Source organism: Apaloderma vittatum, unplaced genomic scaffold (genome assembly GCF_000703405.1).
Source record: "Apaloderma vittatum isolate BGI_N311 unplaced genomic scaffold, ASM70340v1 scaffold24463, whole genome shotgun sequence".
NCBI classification, from domain to species: Eukaryota; Metazoa; Chordata; class Aves; order Trogoniformes; family Trogonidae; genus Apaloderma; species Apaloderma vittatum.
The window spans coordinates 11,019-13,279 of record NW_009707806.1 but is presented as its reverse complement, the minus strand read 5'-3'; the positions used below and the strand labels follow the sequence as shown (position 1 = coordinate 13,279).

The following is a 2,261-nucleotide window of genomic DNA, read 5'->3' as shown; positions in this document are numbered from 1 at the left end:
GGCTTTGGTGGAGGAAGGCAGGTCCGCTGGCCTCCCCTTCTCCCCGACCTCAGGGACAGGGGGATGGGATCTGCTGCTGTCACCACTGCCAGAGCCACTAGGGACTGGTGACGGGTATAACTCGATGTTGTCTTTGCTTTTGTGCAGACACGGGCATCCGTGTGACTCGATGGGCAGCGGCGTCAGAGAGTGGGGTCTGGATTAGGAGTGGGAAGGGGCAGGAGCGGGTGGGGGGGGCAATGGGGCTGCCTTACGCTGCCTTACACTAATGCAGAAACGGCAGCGTCATCATCGCAGGTGTTAAGCAGCCTACACTGCGACGGCTCCCCGCCTCATCCGCCTCCTGGCCCGAGCCTTGGCCCACGGTGTGCTGGAGAGCTGTTTGTTGGGGAGGAGCAGGATTAGGAGTGGGAAGGGGCAGGAGCGGGTGGGGGGGGCAATGGGGCTGCCTTACGCTGCCTTACACTAATGCAGAAACGGCAGCGTCATCATCGCAGGTGTTAAGCAGCCTACACTGCGACGGCTCCCCGCCTCATCCGCCTCCTGGCCCGAGCCTTGGCCCACGGTGTGCTGGAGAGCTGTTTGTTGGGGAGGAGCAGGGACCCTCGACAGCAGCGGGGACAGCAGGGGCAGGCTTGCTGGCGAGCCCCTGGATAGGGGAACCCACAGAATGCCGAGCCCCTGGCTGGGGCAGCTCCTAACCAGGTTGTGTTGTGATTTTGCTCTCAGTACTACGAGATGTCCTACGGGCTGAACATTGAAATGCACAAGCAGGTAAGTGAGGTGGGGTCCGGGCCAGCAGCAGGGGATGGTGAGGAAGAGGCCAAGGATGGAGACTTAGAAAATGATATCTCTCATCCCTGTGTAGCTGTAATGGCACGGGAGGTGTAGCATGGCTCTGCATGCGGGATTAGCCTGCAAGACAGCTCAGTAGTTGTCAGGACGTGCAGTACCAAGTTCTGGTCGGTGCCTTGGGACAGGACCTCCTCCCTGCTGTCCCAGAGCCACCTCTTGGAGCCTGCCCTGTGCATGTACCTCCCTGCAGCAGCGCCCTGGGGCTCCAGAGGCAGGAGGGAGCGTGGAGCAAACAGCAGGAGCTGGAGCCCAGAGGGAAATGGATTGTCTGTCTTTTTTTTTTGTCTCTTTTTTTTTTTTTTTAATCCCCTTTTCGTTTCCTGAAGCCAAAGGAGTGTTTTCACCCTTCCTTGGTTGCCGTTTTGTTCCAGCGTTAATTTGCTTTCCCTCTTCAGATTTATCAATCTAGTCATCACGGGCTCTCTGCCAGGGAAATTAGCTTGGACCAATGCCTGACAAAGTGGCAAGTCAACTGCCATATTCCTCCAGCTGGCTCAGCCCCTCCGAGTTTGCTCCTTTTGTTAGCAGCGAGAGTCTGTAGAGCTTGTGAGCACATTCCTGCCATCCCCACGTGCTCTGAGCTGGGACAAGGGGCTGGCCTGAGCCACACAGTGCCAGGGACTCTGCCTGCAAGGTGACAGAGGTGATGGCCAAGTGCTTGAGGAGAGAGAGCCCTGGCCCTCCCAGGTCCTGCTCCTTGTTCTGTGTGGGCAGGGGAGGTCTGGACTCAGAGGTGTCTCTGGCTCCCGGGGTTCCGGACGGGCATCGAGGGGTGGCTGACATAGCAGCCGGGACCTGCAGGCGAGCAGGGTGCTGGTGGGTGTGCTCCAGGCTCGGCAGCCTTTGAGCACAGCAGATAAATGTTCCCTTTGTTCTTTGCCGCTTTGTGCGTGGTTTGACCTCTCTGCTGTGCTGTCAGGGATTGTCAGAAACCTGAGATGAGAAAACACTTTGGAGCAGCCGAACCTTCCCCCAGTGCCAGGCTGGATTTGCAGCGGGTGGGGGGGATCAGGTTTTCCCACAGAGATGTGAGGTCTTTTGTGGAGAGGCTGGGCTGGAAGCCACAGCCCTGTCCCTTGGGAAATGCCATTTACCCGGTGGGGACGTGGTCAGTCTGTGGGTCTGTCTATAACTGCAGGAGAGGATGCAGCAGGTCCTCTGCATTTCCTTGTTGCTGTTTGCTGGGCAGGGGACAGGAACGGGGGTCTCTGTGCCTCTGCTTCCCTCTGGGAGGAGCAGCGGCGGGCTGCCCTAGAGCTTCCTGGGGGTAGCAGCAGGGACCCCGACTCCGGTTGGGGTGGGGAGGGCAGAGCAGGTACCACTGTGAAAGCCTTGCAAGGCTTTGCTGGCGCGATGCAGAGGGCTGAATTCCTTGGTGTGAATTTTGCATCTCCCTTGCTCTCCCG

At 58.7% G+C, this 2,261-nt stretch overlaps 1 protein-coding gene across 1 annotated transcript in view; it reads left to right on the top strand.

The window, feature by feature from the left end:
- Positions 1–2,261, top strand: part of LOC104271624 (transducin-like enhancer protein 2) — a gene marked incomplete at its 3' end in the record, with an annotated part of 14,232 nt that overhangs the window by 1,060 nt on the left and 10,911 nt on the right. The window contains 1 exon segment of the mRNA XM_009866346.1: positions 730–774. Within this exon segment, the coding sequence (XP_009864648.1) occupies positions 730–774 (45 nt within the window).